This window comes from Aphanomyces invadans, assembly GCF_000520115.1.
Source record: "Aphanomyces invadans strain NJM9701 unplaced genomic scaffold supercont1.10, whole genome shotgun sequence".
Lineage (NCBI taxonomy): Eukaryota > Oomycota > Saprolegniomycetes > Saprolegniales > Verrucalvaceae > Aphanomyces > Aphanomyces invadans.
Genome location: NW_008580155.1, coordinates 1,123,583 through 1,145,009, shown reverse-complemented (window position 1 = coordinate 1,145,009; position 21,427 = coordinate 1,123,583). Strand labels below are relative to the sequence as shown.

The following is a 21,427-nucleotide window of genomic DNA, read 5'->3' as shown; positions in this document are numbered from 1 at the left end:
GATTGAAGACGAATGGAACAGGTGCATTTCACCATCATCCCAGCCTGGGCGCGATCGGCGCAGAGGCAGCATGGGAGTTGCTCGTGGCACATTGGGTTGGCACAAACAGCGTCGAAATGCTGCTGATCGCCCCAACTTGTTGGATTCGAAGCGATTTAAATTGTGTGTCTTACCAACATTCACTGGATTTTCAAATAAGTATGCCACCATCACTCGTGTATTGAACGACCATGGCACAATTCCATTTGTGACGGCAACCATGCGGCGAGCGCACGAGCCTGAACCCGAGTCGGTGGCGTTGGCAAAGTACAAGCGAGCCCACCTTGACCCGTCGATGGAGACAGGTGAATATGCGACTGAATGGTGCTGGCAGCAATGTGTTTCATGTGTAGTGTCGTGGGTGTCATGGAAACCGTGTCCGCTGTACTTGGAGTTACATCGCGATTGCAACCTGTCTCTCGAACACAAGGAGAAATTGCGTGTTGAGGGGTTGTACACCATTGACGTGATGGAGAAAGCCCAGGGCTTCGTTGGGTTAGGCCGCGACGACCTTGCCAATGTGTTTGACCCAGTGTGGCTGAGGTCCGTGGGGCGGATGATATGCCACTTCACGCTGCAACTCTGCCCACTCGGGAGGCCACCGGCGCTCGTCATTACCCCGTGGAAGGGAAAAGTCTTGATCAACAATCAGCCTACGCGTAAGTCTTGCGCATTTCCTGTTGACCTCACGATCGGTCCTTGCAGCCAATCACTTGTCCACCACATTACACGCCGGGGATGAGGTCATCCTCGTTAAAAAATCCAACGGGACCGAGCTCAAGTACGTCGTCGTGGATAGAACAAAGCAACCAACGATGGACGCTACGATCGTACGATCTCCACGTGACATAGCAACGACAACATTGTTGTGTAGGGAGTCGTGTTCGCTGCCCCCCTTGTCGAATTCAATCCAGACGGAGTCAAAATCGCATTGCCGGTAACTACCTTTTCCTTCATTGCACAGCGCTTGAATTTCGCGCTGAATATGCTCGCATACGTTGTAGGAACTGGATTTCCGAAACGAGTGCCTCGTGCTGCAAAAGTGCCTCCACGAAGCGTCTCGGCATAAGGTATCGATCAGCCTGTTGGCAATTCGTTCAAAACAAGTGTCCTTGCGCGAATAGGAGCCTGTGCTTACGTCCAGTGGAGACCGCATGTTTGTTCGAGTTCCGCGGCCGATCCACCTCCTCGTGCATTTTGCCACCAAGCAGTCGTTCCAGGCGTGGTCCCGCGGCCTCCAAGTGCTACACTTTTCTGGCCACGGCAACGACCACTGCGTGTATTTCGAAGACAACAGCGGCGTCGCCGTCCCCATCACGCCGCACGAAGTTGCCGAGCTGCTCCCGACTCCGCTGACCCTCAAATTGGTGTTCGTCGCGTCCTGTGCCTCGGAAAACATTGGTACATAGACGACATGGCTCCACCCACCTCTTGCACTACGACACTGCATCACGTTTTATCTTCTTCAAGTGAAGCATTTGCAGCAGGAAGCTGCATGTCGGGCTCGAAATTTGTTAACTGGAACGTTGATGTCTCATGGATTAGCGCAAGCCTTCGTGGCCCTTGGAGTCCCTCACGTCGTTGGAACCAAGTGCAATACAGAGCTCGAGGACAAGGCAGCAATCGCGTTTACAAGGTACACGGGTCCTTTTCATGTCCGCTGGGTGGCTTGACAATATTTACAGACGATTTTACGACGCCCTCGCTCAAGGCACGACCGTGCAGAAAGCGTTCGACGTGGCTAAAAACTTTGTCGCGTCGCTGCCAAATACTCGCAATCCTGACCAAGTCGCCCATAAGTTTCAACTACTGCCCGAGGGTCGCAGAGACTTGCACGGGTCGGCGGTGCTGTTTCCGGTGGACGAGGTCGAGAAATGCCTCGACTTGTCCGATCCGTTTGAGTGGAGCCAAGTGAGCGTAGTCCCCATGGACGAGTCGTCGCAGTCGCCCGAGTCGTTGTCACCTCCGTCGTCACCCACTCCTCCGCTATACGATGTTTTTCCAAACAAGTTGCACTACGTTCGACCCGGGTTTGGATACCGAAATCTTGACATGCACCACGTACGTTACCTCTGCCGGAATGGTTTAGCTTTGACTGCATCTAGCTCGTCGTTGCAATTCACGACCATTCCCTCGTCACCCTGACCGGCCCGGAAGGCATTGGCAAGTCGCAGTTGGCGCTAGCGACGGCGTGGTATTTGGATCTGCGCCAGACGAAGCGGGACAATGTCCGTTTCTGCCGGCTCGGTGGCATCCTCGATTGTGTCTTCAACGAAACCTCCATGTCGTGTGAGTCGTTGGAGCATGTGTGGGCACGGTGAGACTCGACACTCCGTTGACTGGCTGCCCTGATTCCCACGCGCAGGCACCTCGAAGGAATTGAAGCGTCGCTCGGGCTGGCGCTCCATCCCGACATGTGGCCCAACATCATCATGTTCGATGGCTGCGATCCCCTACATCACCACTGCCTCTTGCGCCAATACGTGGAAGATTTTGTCTGTCGCTTGCTCGCGCAAAAAAACGACCTCCACATTGTCCTGACGGTGCGTACGCCTCTCGTCTGGTTGCACCATTTGGACGGCGTTGGGCATGTCATGGAGGTCCGGCCGCTAGCGATGGTCGACGGCGCCAAGTTGCTCCAGAAAGAGTTGAATCGACCGTTGAAACTTGCGGACTATGACTTGCTCGAGCTTCCGATCCCGACGACTCCATCGCTGTCGAGCGATGACATGGCCAAGTGGGTGGCGACAAGTCGAGTGTTCCAAGCCACGAGAGGTGTGCCCATGCACGTTCTGGCACTCGTTGATCGACTCAAATTGTAACTCTTTGTAAACGTCTGATCTGAAATGACACGCGTCTTGCTTGATACCACCCATCCAAAGAGTGCCAGGACTTGACTTCGTGTTGAGTTGCTATTACAACGCAACTAACTTAGCTGGAATGCCCTTGGCCCGGACGAGATCGACATCATCCAAAGCGATATCGCCTATATTGTCGAGGGACATGTTCTTGAGCGTTGTGACGAAGCGTGCACTCGCGAGCATCGACAGCGGGTGCACCTTCCACGTCGCCACTCCCCTTGGCCATTGTGGAACGCTCGCCGGCGGGGCGGTTGCCTGCGTCACGAGAAACTTGACATGCGGGTACGACGCGCACATTCCCGCGAGGGTTGACCACAGCGTCGGCAGTGCGGCCGCGTCGGATGACATGTCGATGTTGTCGAGCACGATCAAGCATGGCCTACACGCATGGATGGCCCGAGTTGGTTGGATATCCATGGCTCGTATCGTCGTACAAGGATCGAGAGGTGTGTTGAATGGCCCGTTCAAGCCTGTGCAACATGTAAGCGAGTGTTCATTGACGTGGCATCGATTGATGTACTTTTGATGAAGATTGGTGCTGCTAGTGCTGTGGTTTGGTGGGGCAAGCGGGACATACACTGCGTGAACTTGGTGGCGCACATGCAGATGCTGCGCGACGGCACAAACGAGCGCTGTCTTGCCGATGCCACGAGGGCCATAAACGACTATTAGCCGTACGTTCTGGTTCGACACGTCCGCGCAGATGTGATACACGTCCTGTGAACGTTCGCCAAATTGCTTCAGCAGGCACTCATTAGCACGGTGACGAGGCACCAAGTACATGTCGTCGATTTGGTCGAAATGACGTCTTCGAATTCGTGGAGGATGGGATACGTACGTGAGCAAGACGGGGAAACCCGGTGAAGGATGCCAAGACTGGAAACGACACGTGCGGACGACTCCCAGCTGGACGAGTCGCATTTAGGAAACCGATAGGACGATGCCCGACTGGTGGCGGGAAGAGCACCATGGACGAGTCTTCGTTTGGGTTGTGGTCACCTTTCATGCATGCCGATGGTTGCGCTGTAAAGAGTACACAAGCCGTCTAGGTTAGAGGAGCGTGGTGAAGTAATGTATGATGTGTTGATGGGATTCTAACGGGTGAGATGGTGGCCTTTGCGCCATGAAAGCTGGCAAGGATGGATTCGCCGCGCTGTAGCCGCGAGTAAAAGGAGCCCAAAAACGTGTGATGGGCTCGTGGGAGGGTTACATTGACCCAAACGACATAGGGAACGCCACAGACGGACGCAAGTTTCGATCCTACACGTGGTGCATGTTGAATGCAACTTCCCAACAATACAAGGTGTACCGAATCCGTCATTGGGAACGGATGAGATTACGACCAGGCTGGGGGTGTTGGGCGCTTTAAATGCTGCCGCGACGTCGATCCACGCCAGCGGTGTCGCTGTCGCATCCTTTCCCTCGAGAAACAGGCCGTCTTTCGCTGAACCATAGCCGAAGAAGTGCACCAAGTTGGTCTGTGCAGAAGTTGGACGTCGCAGGACGGCTGGCGTGGCGAGATCACACGTGAAATGCACACGGGGTAAGTCGAATATTGGCGTGACAGGGCCATGACCGTCCGACCGAGATGTGTTTGTACTGTCGTGCGGGCCAGCAAGGCATGTTGTCAAGTGTCGAACGTGGTATTGAATGTCAAGGAACTGAAAAAAGTAGTGAACACTTGCCGGGCTAGAAAACCCCAATGAATTCCGTTTACGTACTGGGAATTCCGTCAGGGATTGATAAGTTGGAACGTCAGCGCATGGCGACAGTGTGCACTGACTCGCCGATAGGCTTCGCAGTGGACCACTGAAGAGTACCCTCTAGCCACACCAGACGATAATTGCGCTGTGCAGAATGAAGGAAATCGACCGCAACGTACGATCACCATATCGCGGGGTATAGGTGGGCGAGGAACATAGCTTCGGTCTTCATCCATAGACGATTTCCGTCGGCGCGACTGCTGTTGCATGTCGAGGTCGAGCTGCAACGACCGCTTGTTGCTTGCACCAGTCCGAACCACCATAACAGGCTCGGGTTTGATGGGATGGTTCGTGGTCGGTTGAGAAATGGATGGTTTTGCTGCTGGGAGAGGAAATACAGAGCTGATTGAGGCTTGCGGACGCCATGAAGCCTGTTCAAAGATATGGTTCGGTGCTTCCGGGATTGACTCCACTTTCCCCGTCATCTCAAGCGGAAGATGAGACTGGCAAGAAGCAGCTGTATCGATGGGAGCTCCATTCAGCAGCCCCACGTTGGCGATTTCGAGCGCCGACGTAGGAATTTGCAATGACCACCTTCTCTGGGGAATTGGAACTGTGAAGTTGAGTTTGGCGAGATTGGGTTTGACGTTTTTGTCACCCATGCTCGCCGTCGAAACAGCGATGATGCGTGGAGCTGCATTCGAGTTCAATCGGAAGCGCATGGCAGGCATCGGGACAGTCGTGTCCCTGAATGCGGCGCCAGTGCCGCCCCTGCTGCCTAGAACGACTTGCATGTCAAGGTGCAGTTGAAGTACGTGCTGTTCTTTCGACTTGTGGAAATCTTTTGCGTTTCGTTGAATTTACTGTGAAAATTGTAAAAAATAGGTATACGACGTCAACATATTCAATGCATAATTAAACTCTTCTTTTTCAATGATATTGTACATGAACACAATCATCTTAGACATATTTTCATGGCTTTTCTATCTTCCCTAAATATTGGATTTTTCTTGCTTCATCTATTTGCAAAAATAATTATTTAATGTTTACGCAGCATATGTTTCTCCGTCCTGCTCCGATCGGCATGTCGTCGGCGGGTTCAAGGATGGGTCTATCGCACGAAGACGACGTGGACGAGGCATCCCTTGACGACGAGGCCCTCACCAAGTACGTGTATGATTTGGTCCAGTCTAGGAGAAGGAAGTTTACTCTCTCCGACATTCTGGACGGCGAAGATGCAGCGCCGTACGACAGGACACCTTCCATGTCAAGCAATGATGCCGAAGATGCATCGTCGTGCGACAGGACACCTTTCATGTCAAGCAATGATGAGGGCGACGAATATGCTAGAGCCGCAAAGAAATCTGGTGAATGCAGTGATAGTCGGCGCCGCCTGGCTTTTCGAAAGTTGTGGGACACGTATATGACTACGTTATCATCTCAGGACGACGGGATGATCCACTTTCTCGCGGACATTGAAGCGTTGCAAAGATCGGAACTCCACACGAGCACAAGTGACTGGCCTGTGGACGCGCTGGATGCGGTGGTGGGTCAGTTGTACCTGGACATGGAAGCGTCGAGGTTAGAAGTGCGTTTGGTGCTTACGTTCCGGATTCTGGCCAAAGCGTTACGGTGGAAGCGGAATCAAGCGGTGGTGCTGCGACTTCACACCGACTTCCTCGTTCGCATCGGCGGTGCCATGCTGACGTGGATGGACTCTACCCAAGACGGCAAAGGAGAAGCGACATCATTGGAAGCAGTGGAAGAGGCACTGCAGCATTGGACCACCATGCTCGAAGTGTGCTTGGTTGGGTCGAGCGACGCATGGGCAGCCTGGACGAACATGAACAAGCACATAGATGGACCCAAAACATTGTCCACTGCTCGAGCTAACTCCACCCTTGACCCTCAAGCCAAAATGCAATGCGTGGACGCCATGGACACCATGAACCACCGTGAGATCGAGTCAATCGGCACCTCTCCGTCACAAGAATCCATTCACTTCACCGTGATGGACCAGTACATCATGATTCCACGCTTCATGCCCATGCTACCCGCTCTGGTTGACTGCATCGTTCAAGTCATGCACCGAGCGAGAACACACGACAGTGCGACGACAAATCTGTTTCTTCCCCTCCAACTGCGACTCCTCACGCTGCTTGGGTCACTGTGTTGCGTGCAACGCAGCCTCGGGTTTGCCAAAGGCTCGTCATGGATCTCGTTCGAATTGAATGAGTCGACACTCACGACCTTGTTTGATATGCTACTCATCACGACGAAAGACGTCACGAGCGTCGGTCGTCTGGCGGACGAAGCGCAATTCGCAAGACTGGTTGTTGCTGTTGCTCTCGAAGCGTGCGAAAGCGCACCACCGTATCGGTCAAAGTGGGCTCTAGTGGCCGAGAAACTATCGCTCTTGACATCGACGGTGCGATGGATTCAAGACCAAGCTATGAAACTCGCCATGTTGGCCACGCCCCGAGTCGAGACAGAAACCTCCTCCACCATCGCGTCACAGCCCTGGCTCATTTCGACTGACTTGACCGCTCACGATTCAATTCCGTGCGATACACTGGACTCCGCGCAACCTTTCACATGGTGCGCGAGCTGCCAAGACAAATCGACTCTATGGCGCATGGCTGGCTTCGTCGCAAGCTGTCCGCCCATTCCACATGCCTCCCATCGCCAAACTGCCATGACGACAGTGGTGTTTGAAATGGCCAACCGGTGCTACAAGGCGCTGTTTGACATGCTCTTTGTGGCATATGTTTGCCCAACGATCCAACATGAAGATGCTGTATCAACGGCGAATGCCAACCACACGTGTACGTTCCTGGAGCACATTGTGATGGTGTCACTGGACATTTTGAAGCAATCGCGAAAGACATTGCACGGGTTATCGGTGGAACTCCACGCGTCGATCTTTCTTCAGCGCATTTACGACGTCAACCCAGCCAGCACTATCCTCCCCAACGTCCTGCGCAAGTACCAGGCGTGGATTTTTCTACTGCACCACCCTGGTTTATTCCCTGACGCCTGCACGATCCTCCAAGATGTGGCGACACCGCGGCGCATCCACGACGATGTCTCCATAGCGTCCCTGACGGGAAATCGCACGGCCACTCGCACCCATGTCTACATTCACACGCTTTTGTCGGCGTTATTTGCAGCCATAGCCAAGTCGTCCTTCAACAAGGCCGAGATTGTGGACCAAGTGACAGACACCGTCGTGCAATATCAGCACCAGCTCCAGTTCGTGTACTCGATCACTCGCGTTCTGGACCACATTGCCCGCCACAACCGCCACCTGCATCCATTTGTGTATTCGCCCGCAAATTTTTCCAAACTCGTGGCAGTGCTGGCGACGTTGCATGGCAACCGCGACGCTACCCAGAGGCTACAGTTGGTCGCGACGTTGTCGGTGCTGCGACTGCTCCATCGTCACGTGATGGCCGATAGAACAAGTGCCAACGCGGTGCTCCATCGAGAGTTCATCTCCCAGCGGTCGGCATCATCGACCCCGCCTCAGCAATTTCTGCCCTGTTTGTTTGCGTTGCTGCGCCAGCGCCAATGTGTCCCGTTGGTGTTGGACATGCTGTCGACATTGCTGGCGAGTGCCACATTCCTCATGTTTGTACACGACCTGAGCCACCATTCGACCAGCGGTGACCGATTCGACTTTTTGCGAGTGCACATGTTTCAATCGTTCATCCAAAGCATCTCGGAACTCGTGTCGTGCCACGATAACGACAGCGACGACGTCGAGGCAACTGTTGCGAGCATGGTGGGGTGTGTGGCGACCCTGCTATCAACACAAACGTCGTTTGGCAAGGACCTCCAGAAGCTGTTTCGAGACTGCAACGCGTTTGTGCATTTGACCAACTTGCTGCACTCGCCTCGGTTTGTCGAACAGCAGACGCACATTCACATCACGCGCCAGGTGTGCCACGTCCTCACGTTGCTGATGGCGAAGAACCGAGAATCGAAAGCCGAGTTTCGCACGTTGATGGTGACGACCGGAGATGACCACGAACGCGTCGCGTACGAGCCGTTGGTTGACGTATTCTTGGCGGCAGAACATGGGGTGCCGTCGTGGGAATCGATGCAAGTCGTGTGGACCATGATGCTCGACAACGACCTGTCTAGTTGTCGCGTGCGCAACCCGGACGCGATTCCGGTCTTGTTTTGTTTGTTTCGGCATTGCACAAGGCAGGACCAGGTCAAATTTCTCCAGCAGTTCAAACGGCTCTTCGACCCCTCGTCGTACGACGTCCTGAATCGGTCCATGTGCTGCTACGTTCAACCAGGCACGCTAGACCAGCTCCTGGATGCGTTGGAAGGCGGTGTGCATCTACCCGAAGTGATCGACGTCATGGTCGAAATCGGGTGGCACTCGGTGGGGGTGCACCAACTCAAACGCATCTTTCGGCTGCTCCAGCGTCCGTCCATGTCGAACCTTGTCGCGCCGCTAGTTGATGCGCTGTACTACATGATTCAGCGTCATGTGGGCCTCGTTGAACCGTCTCGCTTCTTCTTCTTTGACGGCGATCAAAGTGGTTTGGAACTCGCACCGTTTCCGTTCCCCACCAAAGGATTTACCTTTCACACGTGGCTCCGCCTGGATGAATACGCCCCGCCGTCATCACGCCATTGTGTGTTTTCATGGTTGGACAAACACGGGAACGGCCATGCTCTGATGATTCGACATGGCTACCTCGAATACGGCACCGCTGGCAATCTCATGCAAACGACCGTTCGGCTCGAGGAAACCACTTGGTACGACCCGAGTGAGCGAAGCCACTTTTGATGTTGATTATTGGGATGTAGGTATTGTATCACGGTCGTTCACTCGGCAGGTACCTTTCGCCTGCGCCCTGAACTCGCCATCTTCCTCAATGGCGACCTCGCTTGGGTGGGCGATATCCCGCCAGTGGAATTTGACGGTAAAGCAAATGGCACGCGATACCGAGACCGAACCAGAGCATGATGCGTAGGTCCAGTCGCGTTTGGAAACATTGCATGCGCCGTCACACCGAGCCCAGCATCAACTGGTCGGCATGCCATTGACTATTGCGGCCAAATGATGATGGGTGCCATGTATTTCTTTAAGAAGCCGTTGCCGAAGGACCACGTGATGTTAATGCACGAGATGGGACCAGATACCGTTTTGTTTGGCGACGACTACGAGTGGAATCTCGACATGGTTTGGAGCTACAACCCGAGCGTATGGGAAGGTCAGTATTTTTTGGACTCGAGCTCGAATTTTCAAGAAGCAGACCCGCTTCAGTCTGCAGCTCGTCGGCTTGACGGCACTTACCACATTTATACCCGCAGCGCCATCGACGTGCTCGACTGCATCGGTGGCATATCTGTGTTATTTCCTCTTTTTGCGCAGTTCGACACGCAAACGAGCCTCGACTTGAATGCGAATGTGCTCAAGTTGTTTTGTGCTGTCCTCAAGACAAACGTAGCGAACCAACGATACATGCAGGACTACCACGGGTTCCTCGTAACGGGGTACTTGCTCAGCCGCATCTCGCCCAATCACATGACGCTACAAGCTCTGAACGCGATCCACCTATTTGTCATGGGCGAAATCAACGAGTCGCTCCCGTTTCAAACCCAAGCGCTGCGGCACTGGCTCGCGGACTTTTCGTTGTGGGTGTTTACCCCGCTAGACATTCAAATTCACGTTGTCAAGATTCTTCAGCGCCTGGTCTTGACCTCCTCCACGTCGATTTGGCCGAACGTGTTGACAGTACGCAAAGTTCTCGACGACCTACGACTGTTCTATTGGTTCACGCCACCCGCCGACGTGTGGGACCTTGAAGACGATGGTGGCGAGATGCAGCTGCAAGCGCTATCCCCGAGTCACTTTGAAGCCAGGGAAAGCACCTACAACAAGCGGGAATGGATTCACCCCGACACCAAAGTTAGCATGGCAACACACTTGAACTCTGACGACCGCGTTATGGTCCGGTCGGAGCTGTGGAAGCTACTAGACATTATTTGCAGGCAAAAGGCCACTGACTTGGACCAAAACGACGCCAGCGCTCTGTGTGGCTTCCTCGCGTTTTCGGGCGACGAGCGGCAGAAATTGGATCTCCTCGCGCTCTTGCATGGGTTGTTGGCCACTTCATCCCTTCGACAGCACTTGATCGGTTTGATGTCGGTCGAAGCGAGAAAGCAAGTGAACCGGCCAGAACTGAATTTGGATCCGCATGGCGTGATGCATCCAATCAGTGCATTTGGCACACCGATCGATGGACACGACATCCTGTTTGCCCTCGTGTTCCGACGAACGAATGTGACAACACTGATCAAATTACGCGCGTTTGAATTGCTCGTCCAGTTCGTGACGCACGATTCCCAGTGGACACAAGGGCGCACATCTCACGCAAGCGTATACCTGCTGTGTGCGATGGACTGCGTCGGGTCGTACGACGACCTCGCGCCGCTGTGTTTCCGCTTGCTGGAGAAGGGCGACCTTATCGACGGCGCTGCTGCCCCCGCTTCGTCGTTGATCCACCACCCAAGCTTGATTCCGGCCCTTCTATCCTCGCTGTTGTTGTGCGACGATCGAATTTGTCTGGCAGTTGTCAACGGGTTGGCCCACTTCGTTCGCAGCAGCCAGCGCAATGCACTGTACTTGACGCCGTATCCACGGCTGGTGGTGTTGATTTTATTGCGATTTTCAAACGTGGATGACGTGGCTGTGTGCATTGGGCTGCTCGGTTCTTTGATATTGACCCAGTTGCAGACAAATGAAGACGGGTGGTATCTCTTTCATTCGGTCGCAGCGTCAATCGAAGCCCTTGTCACGTCCAAGGCCCTTGCATATCGACTGCGGTGTGATTTGGTATTATATGTTCTGAAAGAGCTGAGCACGGACCACGTCTTGCGATCACCCCGGCAGCCAGTGAAAGCGTCGAAATGGCAATATTTATCGCAGGACTCTGAGCGCCAGAGATGGTTCATCTTCCACTCGAACATGTGGCACATGGTGTTTGCCATCGAGGACGTTTTGTTCGGGGACGTTCACACACCGATGTCAGTGCCGTCGACGTTTGCATGGCCCGTCGCGACGGCCCTCATCGACTTGATACAGCGTACAGTTTACTTCCTCGTCCATCCAAGTTTCAATCTCGATTGTAGAATTGGACATGCAATACTGGTTGACGTTCCCGCTGGAAGAATATGCTCCACACCCGTGGCTTCCGCGGAAAGGCGGCATGGTGCGCGTTGTCATCCACCTGCTTCTCGCAGGAATGACAATCCACAGAGCCGAAGCGTTTGCGTACCTTCGAGCATACGTATGTGACGAAGCCTTTCCCCACGCTCGGAACAAAACGGTGCTGGTCGACTTGATCCGCGATGTTGTTCACTTGCTGCGCTGCCAGCGCAGGCAGCAACAGTCCGCCCACGCTGTGCAGTCGACGCCGGCATCCAATTTCAGCCGCACCTTGTACCCTTTTGTCCAAGAATTGGTGCGAAGACACAAAGGCATGCTCCAGCTGTTGTTGCTTGACTCGACCGAGTCTGTCCTCCGAGGAAGCATGCCAGCCACGGACGAAGACGACCCTGTCCTCAAAATGTTACAGCTTGAAACACATCTGAACATGCCATGGTCGACCTGGGACTCTGTGATGCCACCTGAAAATGACGAGTTGTGGCATACCGAAATGAAGTTCCAACGAATCTTTGCAGTACACTCACCAGCAGATCCGAACAAAGTGCTTACTGCTCGCTGTAGGTAGCCCAAGCAACGTGGCCCCTGGTGCATTGGGAGCTCTTGTCCACATTGTGTACGAAACATCGACTTACCACACCTGTACGTGTATTTCTTCTCGAACTAAATTGTGTGACCTCTCCACAAGGCGATGGACATCATGTTGTCCAACTCGATGCGCTTGGAGCGGTCCGTGTGGAAGTTTTCGAGCGAAGCACAAGAAAAGCAACGGCTGTTGGCGAGTCATACGTGGCAGCGCATCTTGCGGTCGTTGACTAACGAACGGGGTCCGTGGGGGCAACAGCCCGACAGCGACGTCGCACCATTTGTGAGCTGGAAACTAGACAGCTCGGAAAACCATATGCGACAGCGCGTCAAGCTCAAGCGTCACTACAACGCCAAGGAATTACCTGTCCCCAGTCCCTCGAATGTGCTGTTGCTGCCGCAAGAAGCACAGATATCGCTTGCAACCGAGCTACTTCAAGCCAAGGCTCTCGCTTCGTACAACGAAGACTTTTACAGAAAATACAAACTCGCGTTGGATGAAGTCGATGACGAACAAAACCAGGGAGCCAAGCAAGATAGCGGCGTCGACTCGTCGTTTGAGTGCGAATGGATAGCCAAGACCAAAGTCATGGCAGGGCAGGTCCATATTCGACCGCCCTATCTCATCTTGCACTTGGCCGCGAAAAAAAAGACAAAGCGATTGTACCTCCGGGTACAAATCTCTTTGGTGTGAAGGATGGTGTTGAGTTGGAAGCATGATAGGACCTCGTGCAGAGTCAGTTTCGGCGGTACCAGTTCCAACTATGTGCGTTGGAGTTGTTTTTTCGAGACGGGGTGTCGCTGTTTTTAAATCTGCGGAACCGCAAGACGTGCCAAGCTGTCGATCAAACGATTCGGTCGCTGCAGTTGCCTCGGCTCCATCACCTTGGAGGACGTAGCCCGCGGCAGCTCTTCGAGCGATCCGAACTCACGGAGCTGTGGGTCCAGCGGAAGGTGTCCAACTTTGACTACTTGATGTATCTGAACACGATTGCTGGTCGCACGTACAACGACTTGGCGCAGTATCCGGTAGGTGCCCATTGCCGCCCACACATTTGAGCTATTCCTGATGATGGTAGATCTTCCCGTGGATCTTGGCCGACTACACTAGTAAGACGTTGGATTTGAGTAATCCGGCGACTTTTCGCAACCTGGAGCGACCGATCGGCGTTCAAAGCGATCAATCGATGGCGTTCTTTACGGAGCGGTATAAGGTTCTCAACATGGAGTACCAGCGATCGGTGAATAGCCCCAGCAGCGTACGTGGGCGTAGCCCTTGTTACGAGTGAACGACTGGGGTGTCATGGATGATGTCCGTTTAGATGGACGACATGCCTCAGCTGCCACCATTTCATTACGGCACACACTATTCCACGTCTGCGTTTGTGATTGGATTTCTCGTTCGTTTACAGCCGTTCATGAACTATCATCGGCGTCTCCAAGGAGGTATGCGACCCCGCATTTTTCGATATAGCAAGAAGCTGTTATCCATCTAACCCTGCCGCTTTAGGCAAATTGGACCACGCAGATCGGCTTTTCCACTCGATTGATGCCGCGTACAAGAGCTGCACGTCCAACCCGAGCGACGTTCGCGAGTTGATTCCCGAATTTTTCTACCTGCCCGACTTTCTCGTCAACAGCAGCAGCGACCCCCTCGGGACCAAGCAAAACGGAGAGGTCGTTCACCACGTCGAGCTTCCACCATGGGCGAACGACTCACCCGAGGAGTTTATTCGGTTGCATCGACTCGCCCTCGAGAGCGAATACGTGTCTCTGAATCTCCACCACTGGGTTGACCTTATTTTTGGGTACAAGCAGCGTCCGCCACTCTTCGGCGGGACGTCGCATGCCGTCACGGCGTGCAACGTGTATTTTCACTTGACCTACGACGGTGCGGTCGATCTTGAGAAGCTCAAGCGGACGGATCCGCACCTGTACGAAACGACATTGCGCCAGATCGATTGCTTTGGCCAGACCCCGCCGCAGCTCCTCTTTCGCCCGCACCCAAAGCGGTACCTCGCCACAGATTTGATTCGTCCCATTTTTCAGTCACTGACGTCGCTTGTCGGGTACCCTCGGTGCCGACTTAGTCGGTGTCGACGCCCCCTCTTGTACTTGTCGATCGACGGCGACGTGTGCGTTGGCATCGACACGAATCGAAATGTGAGTGTGCACAAGTGGCGCGAGCTCCCACCCGACCACGAGCCCCCATATTCCATGTCATCGGTTCCCATGATCCAATACTCGCTCGGTGTTCCGTTTGCAACGCACGCCGTCACGACGTACGCCGAGACTGCGATCGTATTGTCCAGCTCGTTGTTCGTCTCGTTTCGAAAGCACGTGTTTTCGTGTGGCCATTGGGACCACAGCATCCGCATGACCCACCTCGAGACGGGTCGCACCATCAAAACGTTGCTGCGCCATCATGACGTTGTCACATGCATTGCACTCAGCGAAGACGGAGCATACCTAGTGAGCGGCTCCAGCGACAACACGGTCATGGTATGCGCCATCCATTTGCCGTGCGTTCCAGTCTATAGTTCATTTTTGTCGTAGGTGTGGGAGTTTGACGTGAAGGCCGATACGATGGTGCCGCACCACACGCTGTACGGCCACGACGACGGCATCACATGCGTTGCCGTATCGATCTCGTTCAACTTGGTCATCAGCAGCAGTCGCGACGGCACGGTAATCGTGCACACGTTGAGCAACGGACGGTACTTGCGAACGATACGCCCGGTCAAGGTTGGGAGTCGCCGCGCTCGATTGGCGTGGGTTGGGCTCACGCGGACCGGCCAAATTCTGACGTATTGCGAGTCCAACTCGACGTTGTATCTGTACTCGATCAATGGCAAAGCGCTGTCCAGCACACACGTCGACCAGAAGCTGCAAGCGTTTTACTTGACCAAGGTACTCTTCGATCATGGTCGTCGTCATTTGGCTGACCGTGTCGCAGGATGGTCAGTATGCCATGGTGGGGGGTCGCGGCCAAACCGTGGTGGTCTATCGCCTCCACGACATGCACGTTGTGCTGGAATTTGACGGCAGCGAGAGAGCGACGCGTGGGTTTCAAAGCGCGATCCATTCGATCTGTTTGTCCAAAGACGAGATGCATCTCGTGGTCGGGCTTGCCAACGGCGACGCGTGCGTATACACGCCCAACGCGGAATACCTCCGAGAACGGCTGCAAAAGCGGCTCACGAATCTCGGGTTCTAACGACCTATTTAATGCCATCATTGTCGTGCGTGGCGGCACCATCGAATCCTGATCCTCGCTGGTGCGTCTAGAAGTAGAGGGACGAGATCGTGCCGCCGAAAACTCATCCCTTTGGTTGTTATGGTTACGATAAATTTAGCTGAAAAGCTTCTTTGCACGGCGCTTGACTGAGCGATCCGCAGCTCTGAATGTCCGAATTGAGCTGCATCAAAACCGCTTCTGACGACTCGGCTCGCGACAGGGCATCCGCGACTTGGGTTTCCAACCGCGTGATGATGTCCGACTTGGTTGCGATCGCCTGGCGCACTCGATCATGCAGCTTTTCCAATTCTTGCTCATGCCGTAGTTGAATCTGTTGCTCCGCTCGGGTTTGTGCTGCAGCTTGCAACTCAGCAAGTCGCCGCTTCTCTTCTTCGTGGATTTGCCGTTGATTTTGACAGGTCTGATCGATTTCTTTGTTGACGTGACGCAGGTGACTCACTTGCGCGCGCTCGTGGGCTAGTTGTTGCTCCAACTCAAGGAACCTTTCCGCTGCAGAGTCTTGGTTCTCCTTGGCTAGCTGAAGTTGCTTCGTCAGCTCGCAAACGTGGCCTTCTACCTCTTTGGCATGCTGCCTCGATTCGTGCAGTGCTACCTTGAGTGCATGTACTTCCTTGTCCAGTTGAGTCATGACCACTTTGAGCTCGTGCTCGGACTGGACCTTCAGATGCTCGATCTTTGCATGAACCGCGTCCTTCACCTTGATTTCGAACGCGTGTTTCCACGCTTTCATTTTGGTTCGGACTGCGGCGATCGTGGCTTCACAAGTTTCGTTTGTGTGTGCAATCTTATCGTTGCAAAGCTTCTGGATTTCGACGACTTTGTCGTCAAACGTGTGAGTGAGCCTTTCAAGCTCTTCAAAGTGCTGCGTCTCCATTTTCTGCTGCGACTGGTCCATGTCCTTTTCCCGCTCAGCCAATTGCAATGCTAGGGTCTCCAGCTCGACTTGATGGGACAAATTGTCATTGTGACGCTGAGCCTTCCACTGTAAGTCCATTGATTTGTACGCCTCAGCAACTTTCGCCAGGCCTTGCGCGTGCGCCACACGAATCGCTTCGACGTGCTCGACGAGAATGTTTTCCCGTCCTGGACGAATACCGGACGTTCGAACTATCACGGTGTGTTCGGCTAATGCAGCCTCCATCTCGTGCTGGCATGTTTGCAAGCATTTGGAGAAACGGCACGACATGGTCGCGTCAACCTCGTCCCTCGTCGCTTTGTCATTGCCAGCCGTCACTTGGAGCTTGAGCTGTCGCACAGCCTGCTTTGTCGCGTTGTATTCCTTGGCATCTAGCCCCCGCGACGCTGTCATGTCGTGGTGGTCTGTCGTCCACTGGCGTTTCGAGTCGTCAACCCGTTACAGCTTGAAACGGCTCGCCAACATCCAGGGGCAAGTCACAGGAATGCACGTCGATTGCCTGTACTGAGGAATAAAACGCATCAACAAGGACCAATCAGGTTGGTTTCTTCAGGTATAACGCATAAAAAAACACGTCTTTCACGTGACATCCTTCAGCAGTGTTCGCCAAAGTTGGCGTCGTCCAGGTCGTAAGCCACCAAGTATTTGGCGATGCAGATCAACGTCATTGCTGCGTGCGCCCGAAATCGCGTAATTGGCATCAATGGCACGTTGCCGTGGAGCATTCCACGGGATTGGCAGTACTTTTTGGACAAGACGGATGGCCGCACGTGCATCATGGGACGGATCTCGGCCGAGGAATACCCGACCAACGCAAACAGACCGGTCATTCTCATTTCCAAGTCATGGCATGCCAAAGGCAAGAGTGCACCGCACACGGAAGTCGCGACAAGCTATAGCCATGCACTCGACCTTGCAGCAGCGCGCAACCTCCCAGAAGTGTGGATCTGTGGGGGCGCGACAATCTACGAAGCGTCGCTCGCGTCCGCACACAAGCTCTTCCTCACTCGCGTCGAGTTGGACGTAGCAGGCGATACGTTCTTTCCTCCGTGGCAACACTATTTCGACGTGCTCGAGTCGCGCGACGAACACGACGACAACGGAACGAGGTATAAACATCCAACGACTTCGATGCAAGGAATGATGTGGTGGTAGATTTGCGTTTGAAGTATGGACCAAGTCCAAGCCGTCTGTGATTTCACCCAGTGGGCCAACCATTTCGAGTGCCGAGACTGTCGAGCCGCCCTTTGTCCTGTCGAGTGCCCATGAAACGTAATCAAATGTCGCTGTTCACCTCAGTCATTCGCATGGTGGACGTGTCGCTGGATTCAATTGTCTGGTCGACTTGCAACCGGCCGCTCCTTCCACGAAGCCGTTGTCAAGTTTGTGCACCAACAGGTCGTGCACGACCTTTGGGCAAGCGCTACCGCGACGGTGACCATGCTTGCTACCCTCCAGCATGCTAAGCCCTTCGCGCGAGATTGCGTGCGTCGTCGCTCGGGCACCCCCCGCATCTCCGTCAAAGCGCACACACAAGTGAAGTATGGAGCACGTTTCCATCAAGTGATCCACGCTTTGCGCGTTCGATAACCTCGTTTAGGGATGTCCAAAGTTGGTTCATTTAAACGAGTATTCCTTCCTTACTGCCATGGAACGCCTGGAATGTCTGAATCATTTGACGCTTATCAGAAGAGCTTCTTTTCCTCACGCACCAAGCTACCAACTTCCAGTGGGCGCTGCGATGTAACGTGGTGCAGCTGTGGTTAGGCACGCAAGCCCCCCCGATCGCATCGCCAAGCTGTGGCCCATGGACGAGGATGGAAATATGTCACATTCGTTTCTCTTAAAAGATAAAGACTTCCTTGTGGAAATCAAACCAGCAGTTGTGGCTGCGCCACTGCGCTTCTTGCACGAGGCGCGGAGGGCCACACGCCATGACACCGACCTTGGTGCCGTGGTACCGTCCTGTGTTGATAAATTCGTCCAAGATCGGCTTCCCTTGCGTGTACGGGATGTAGTCGCCCGTGTGAACTTGCAAGTTCGACGTCGCGTCCATCGTCTTGTCCGCAGGGGCCGTAACGTAGAAGGTGGCTTTGACACCGTCCGGCAGCGGGAACATGAGGTCCTCGACGGCCAAGATGTCGTCGGTCGTCCGAACAACCCAGTGCAAGTGAAACGTCGTCGTGTGAACGTTTTGGTGGCGGTGGCGGTTGATCACGTTGAGCATGGGGGTGATGCCGATGCCCCCCGCAACCAGCACGACCGCGTCGTAGCTGTACATGTTGATGGCGGGCTTGCCATGGGGTCCATCCACCAGCACCGTCAACGCAGCGTCCTTGTGGTCGTTGACGTGCTGATACACGCGATCGATAAAGGACCCGGGGGAGTGCGCCTTGATGCAAAACGAAATCGACTGGCCGTCGGGGGTCACGATCGCCGAGAATGGATGCCACTCCAAAAGCGACACAGCGGGAATGTTAATCCAAAAGAACGAGCATGGGTTGGCAGTGCGCGCCCAGTTGGTCGACTGCGACGTGGCGGGAAGCGTTATGACGACAGTGTTGGAGCTGGATATCTTTGGCACGGTGGCGTACCGGTTGAGGTAGGTGCGCAGGCGGAAGAGGAATGTCAGACCGTACATCACGAGGGGGAAGATCATGGCGTATTGCACTGCTCGGCTGTGGAGCAATGCAAAGACGAGACCCACGATGGACGCGACGCGGTGATAGTAGTAAAATACTTCGTAAAATGTGCGGCGGACGTAGTCGATGGCCAGCAGCGCCATCGACGCAAACGCGAGAAACGCGATGAACCCGTACAGCGGCACGACTTGCTGACTCCCGTACAACCTGGTCGACGTCACGTCCGTGATGACCGCGATGAGTACAAGATGCACAGTGCAGGCAACAAACCAGACGCGTCCGAGCCACCGGTGAAACTTGAGGATTCGCTCGTGGGACGTGCCAAACACCACCTCCCAGTGCTGCCCCCGGGCAACCGGAAGAAGCAGAAACATGAGAGCCACCAGAGCGATATGGCCAGAGATTAATGAAACCAGGCGGCTGCTACTCGCTGTGGGAAAGTTGCTCTTGACAGTCACACAGACCGCGACAATGCACGCCACGTACAAGAAGACAACGATCGCTTCGCCAATCTTGAGATCGGAAATTGGCAACTTGATCCAAGACAGCGACGTGCGGTGCTGTGACGGAGGACAAACCGTGCGATGGTTGATACAGTGCCAATCACGCCCAATGTGCGTGGCAAGAAGCCCCAGCAGTACCATGCAACCAAATGTCACTGCGCCGATGATGGCTGTGGCTGCAAAACTCCCAGCATCCGCGCTAGCTGTCGTCAGCGATCCCAAAACAAAATTGAACTTGACTGCACCTCTGTCGGTGTGCAAAGACGGCCACGCAGTGTCGGCGTGCGCCCAAAGTAGATTGGACTCTACTGCGGGGTCGACGTCGACATCGTAGATGGATGGAGCAACGAGATTTCGCTCAAAGGTGAACGAGAGGATACCGTTGGTGCTGCTTGTCTTGTGAACTGCTAGTCCCGACTGGTCCGCCTGGAGAGGCACGCCAGCGACCGAATACGCCTTCAACTCGTGCAAGTTGACAGAGTTCTTGACTGAGTCAAACACGACGGCGTTTCCGTTGGGCACGTTGATCATGTTGGCAGATCTCGCGAGCGACAGTGCTGCCCATTTGGCAGTTGTACTAGCAAAGTTGACTTCGATGCAGATGCGGGTTCCATTCACGAGACTGCGCACCGAGAACGGTCCGATAGGAACAGAAGTTTGTGCAGCAAACGCGGCGCTGGAACAGACCGGTGTTGCGCCCTGTGCGACCACGTTGAAGACGCTCGTAGCGACAAGGAGTGCTGTAGCTCGTAGCATTGTACTCGTGATGGCAAGTTGAGATGTGGTGAGAGCATTCCTGAAATAGGTTCGGAAGAGGCCTCGCTAAGCCTCCACCGAAGTCAAGCGAGGATTCTCCCTTTTGATTGGTCGAACACACATTTTATGCACCAATGGGATCTCGTCGTTGTCTCGTGAATCGAATTCGCGCACAATAAAAACACACGACCGGAGACATGCGGGCAAGCCCAGGATGAACCAAGACACCCTGTTGTCTGGGACATGCGCAAGACATGTTGCGCTGTGTTGTCTGCTGATGGAAAAGCTCCTCTAAACGAACGTTCCGGACGGTCGTTTTGTCGCATGGGAGAGGAGTCAACACACCCACGAGTTATGCCATCGCTTCCATCCCCCACGAGGAAAAACGCGCGAGGTCGTGGCGAATAAGCGAATTCGCGACAATGTTACATGTATAGGCTACGACAAAAGCAAATGTTAAATATTACAATACATTAGAAAACCAATACATAAAATACGAATGCTGCATGGCTCGGTTGCCGCCGCCCGCACAGAATGGGGTCTTTCGGCAGACATGCGTTGGAGCCCGCTTTGATGGCGGTTTGACCAGGCGCTGCACTGTGTGCTCCACTTCTGGAAGTTCTCAGTGATTTCTTTACAAATTCTAGGCACCCATCCATTCGGAATAATCCAAATCTGCACTTTGTACTGCGACGATGACGTGTGAGCATGAAATCAACAGGACTCTGGATGTGTTATGATCTTTGCACTCCAACCAGAACCATCGAGCCGATGGAGTCTACGGCACTGGAGATGTGACATGAAATGCCTGAAGAATCCGCACGTGGCCCAAAACAAGAGGTGCTGGGACAATCTCGCCACTGGACATGAATAGACGGTGCAGCAGTGTCGAGCGAGCGCACCTGCTTTTGAGTGTTTGCGATATCAAGTCCACCTGCCGCGTGGTAGAGATTGTCGGGAGGGGGTTTGACCCT

At 54.1% G+C, this 21,427-nt stretch overlaps 6 protein-coding genes across 16 annotated transcripts; 3 read left to right on the top strand and 3 right to left on the bottom strand.

Moving 5' to 3' along the window:
- The first annotated feature begins 222 nt into the window (after positions 1-222).
- Positions 223-2,891, top strand: H310_06020 (hypothetical protein). 4 transcript variants are annotated; one of them, XM_008870917.1, is made up of 12 exons: positions 223-344; positions 393-698; positions 745-782; positions 839-869; positions 914-976; positions 1,044-1,109; positions 1,164-1,440; positions 1,585-1,675; positions 1,725-2,100; positions 2,145-2,356; positions 2,405-2,582; positions 2,653-2,891. In XM_008870917.1, the coding sequence occupies exons 3-12, from the start codon at positions 778-780 to the stop codon at positions 2,689-2,691; spliced, it is 1,338 nt and encodes a 445-aa protein (XP_008869139.1). In that variant the 5' UTR covers positions 223-344; positions 393-698; positions 745-777; the 3' UTR covers positions 2,692-2,891. The 4 variants fall into 4 exon arrangements, with proteins under 4 accessions (XP_008869139.1, XP_008869138.1, XP_008869137.1 ...); XM_008870916.1 differs by having other exon boundaries at positions 2,405-2,891; XM_008870915.1 differs by having other exon boundaries at positions 745-869.
- A 16-nt stretch (positions 2,892-2,907) lies between these two features.
- Positions 2,908-5,429, bottom strand: H310_06019 (hypothetical protein). Its single transcript, XM_008870913.1, has 8 exons — positions 4,783-5,429; positions 4,622-4,723; positions 4,210-4,561; positions 4,000-4,160; positions 3,739-3,945; positions 3,421-3,638; positions 3,335-3,370; positions 2,908-3,279 (listed from the first exon to the last, which is right to left on the bottom strand). The coding sequence occupies exons 1-8, from the start codon at positions 5,395-5,397 to the stop codon at positions 2,955-2,957; spliced, it is 2,016 nt and encodes a 671-aa protein (XP_008869135.1). The 5' UTR covers positions 5,398-5,429; the 3' UTR covers positions 2,908-2,954.
- Positions 5,430-5,708: 279 nt separating this feature from the next.
- On the top strand, positions 5,709-17,022 carry H310_06017 (hypothetical protein; the record flags this gene model as incomplete). 8 transcript variants are annotated; one of them, XM_008870907.1, is made up of 14 exons in its annotated part: positions 5,709-9,379; positions 9,431-9,546; positions 9,598-11,712; positions 11,759-12,309; positions 12,357-12,434; positions 12,481-13,050; positions 13,101-13,406; positions 13,457-13,636; positions 13,700-13,823; positions 13,888-14,879; positions 14,934-15,287; positions 15,334-16,034; positions 16,097-16,620; positions 16,661-17,022. In XM_008870907.1, the coding sequence occupies 12 exons, from the start codon at positions 5,709-5,711 to the stop codon at positions 15,592-15,594; spliced, it is 9,318 nt and encodes a 3,105-aa protein (XP_008869129.1). In that variant the 3' UTR covers positions 15,595-16,034; positions 16,097-16,620; positions 16,661-17,022. The 8 variants fall into 8 exon arrangements, with proteins under 8 accessions (XP_008869129.1, XP_008869128.1, XP_008869127.1 ...); XM_008870906.1 differs by having other exon boundaries at positions 16,097-17,022; XM_008870905.1 differs by having other exon boundaries at positions 15,334-16,620.
- Positions 15,685-16,962, bottom strand: H310_06018 (hypothetical protein). Its single transcript, XM_008870912.1, has one exon. The coding sequence runs from the start codon at positions 16,943-16,945 to the stop codon at positions 15,719-15,721; it is 1,227 nt and encodes a 408-aa protein (XP_008869134.1). The 5' UTR covers positions 16,946-16,962; the 3' UTR covers positions 15,685-15,718.
- Positions 17,023-17,136: 114 nt separating the features above from the next.
- H310_06016 (hypothetical protein) lies at positions 17,137-18,230 on the top strand. The gene is made up of 2 exons (XM_008870903.1): positions 17,137-17,661; positions 17,708-18,230. Exons 1-2 carry the CDS (start codon positions 17,204-17,206, stop codon positions 17,826-17,828), a joined length of 579 nt encoding a protein of 192 aa, XP_008869125.1. The 5' UTR covers positions 17,137-17,203; the 3' UTR covers positions 17,829-18,230.
- On the bottom strand, positions 18,157-20,481 carry H310_06015 (hypothetical protein). Its single transcript, XM_008870902.1, has one exon. It carries the CDS (start codon positions 20,451-20,453, stop codon positions 18,396-18,398), a length of 2,058 nt encoding a protein of 685 aa, XP_008869124.1. The 5' UTR covers positions 20,454-20,481; the 3' UTR covers positions 18,157-18,395.
- Positions 20,482-21,427: the final 946 nt, after the last annotated feature.

Excerpts from the sequence above, each read along its gene's own strand:
- H310_06020 (XM_008870914.1), top strand. The coding sequence starts at position 260 with ATGCGGCGAGCGCACGAGCCTGAACCCGAGTCGGTGGCGTTGGCAAAG. Across the intron at positions 977-1,043 it reads GAGTCAAAATCGCATTGCCG|GAACTGGATTTCCGAAACGA; the intron begins GTAACTACCTTT and ends CATACGTTGTAG. Across the intron at positions 2,101-2,144 it reads GAAATCTTGACATGCACCAC|CTCGTCGTTGCAATTCACGA; the intron begins GTACGTTACCTC and ends GACTGCATCTAG.
- H310_06018 (XM_008870912.1), bottom strand. The coding sequence starts at position 16,945 with ATGACAGCGTCGCGGGGGCTAGATGCCAAGGAATACAACGCGACAAAG.
- H310_06016 (XM_008870903.1), top strand. The coding sequence starts at position 17,204 with ATGCAGATCAACGTCATTGCTGCGTGCGCCCGAAATCGCGTAATTGGC. Across the intron at positions 17,662-17,707 it reads CACGACGACAACGGAACGAG|ATTTGCGTTTGAAGTATGGA; the intron begins GTATAAACATCC and ends ATGTGGTGGTAG.
- H310_06015 (XM_008870902.1), bottom strand. The coding sequence starts at position 20,453 with ATGCTACGAGCTACAGCACTCCTTGTCGCTACGAGCGTCTTCAACGTG.
- H310_06019 (XM_008870913.1), bottom strand. The coding sequence starts at position 5,397 with ATGCAAGTCGTTCTAGGCAGCAGGGGCGGCACTGGCGCCGCATTCAGG. Across the intron at positions 3,639-3,738 it reads GGTTTCCCCGTCTTGCTCAC|CAATTTGGCGAACGTTCACA; the intron begins GTACGTATCCCA and ends TGCCTGCTGAAG. Across the intron at positions 3,280-3,334 it reads CAACACACCTCTCGATCCTT|GCCATGCTTGATCGTGCTCG; the intron begins GTACGACGATAC and ends CCATGCGTGTAG.